Source organism: Olea europaea, unplaced genomic scaffold (genome assembly GCF_002742605.1).
Source record: "Olea europaea var. sylvestris unplaced genomic scaffold, O_europaea_v1 scaffold38239, whole genome shotgun sequence".
Taxonomy (NCBI): domain Eukaryota; kingdom Viridiplantae; phylum Streptophyta; class Magnoliopsida; order Lamiales; family Oleaceae; genus Olea; species Olea europaea.
This window is the reverse complement of record NW_019257664.1, coordinates 1-1,103: the sequence shown is the minus strand read 5'-3', so window position 1 is coordinate 1,103 and position 1,103 is coordinate 1. Positions and strand designations below refer to the sequence as shown.

Sequence of the window (1,103 nt, the reverse complement as noted above, 5' to 3'; positions counted from 1 at the left end):
TTTATTTTTTATTTTTTATTAAATCGCTGAATAATAAAAAGCATAAATTGAAGAGTAATGCTTTAAATACCAGTACCCATAACTCCCGGGTCCTTAAGCACTTCTCTCCTCTCTCTTCTGTCTACAGTGACACAGAGTGCCACCGGCCGACCGACCGACCGCCCGCCCGCCCGCCATTTCTGTTTGCTGCAATACAAAGAGGCATTTGAACTTCACCTATACTCTTGCATTTTCTTCCGTTTTCAGGTAGTCTAAGCCTTCGTTTCTTAATTTAATTTATGTCCTAATTTCATTTTGAATAATCACTAAGAAATGAATTTCAATGCAACAGCTCCTATAATTGCCTTCACGATGGTTTTTGCCTTTTCTTATTCTGTTATAAATTAAACGAACTTAAAAATCCTTGCTAATTTTGTTTAATTATTTCCTTTGTATATTATCATTGTCGATGCTGTTTGTTTATTTGTTTCACTCGGTGTTTCAATCTAGGTTTGATTGTTTAATTTGAGCAAATTAAATGAATTTATCATGGGATATGCAGATTGTGAGCTAGCGTTCTGACACTACCTTTGGAGGCTTGTGTAGGCTTCTGGAGAAATTCATTTCCTTTATGTGTCGAGATCTCTATATATTTTGGGATATTTAACATGGCAGCCTCATTGCATGTAAGTGGAGTCAAAACGCCATACCCAGCTATCGCAAAGAGAGCTTCCTGTCTTCGGCCTGTTTATTCACATCCATGGCTCGATTTTTCTGTATCCGTGGCTCCTGTTTATGGACTATGTACGTCACTGAAGGGCTCATGTAGGACACAAGACCTTCGAATTAGGTGTGAGGCTGGGAACGTTGATATAAGGAATGGTACTGAGAGCCAATGTTCTGAAGAAAGTGCTAACGAATTGACATGTGTAATGAAGTTTGGGGGATCTTCTGTTGCCTCAGCAGATAGAATGAGAGAAGTAGCTAATCTCATTCTCAGATTTCGAGAAGAAAGACCTGTCATTGTTCTTTCTGCAATGGGGAAAACAACCAATAAACTCTTGATCGTACTTCTTAAATCCTGCTATCGTTTTCTCATGTTGATTCCTGTATTCTTTGTGAAT

General features: G+C 38.3%; 1 protein-coding gene across 1 annotated transcript; it reads left to right on the top strand.

Annotated features, from left to right (window-relative positions):
* Positions 1 to 83: 83 nt before the first annotated feature.
* LOC111386967 (aspartokinase 2, chloroplastic-like) lies at positions 84 to 1,097 on the top strand (the record flags this gene model as incomplete). Its single annotated transcript, XM_023011469.1, has 2 exons — positions 84 to 246; positions 542 to 1,097. A coding segment is annotated over exon 2 (450 nt), but the record flags the coding sequence as incomplete, so codon positions are not given.
* Positions 1,098 to 1,103: the final 6 nt, after the last annotated feature.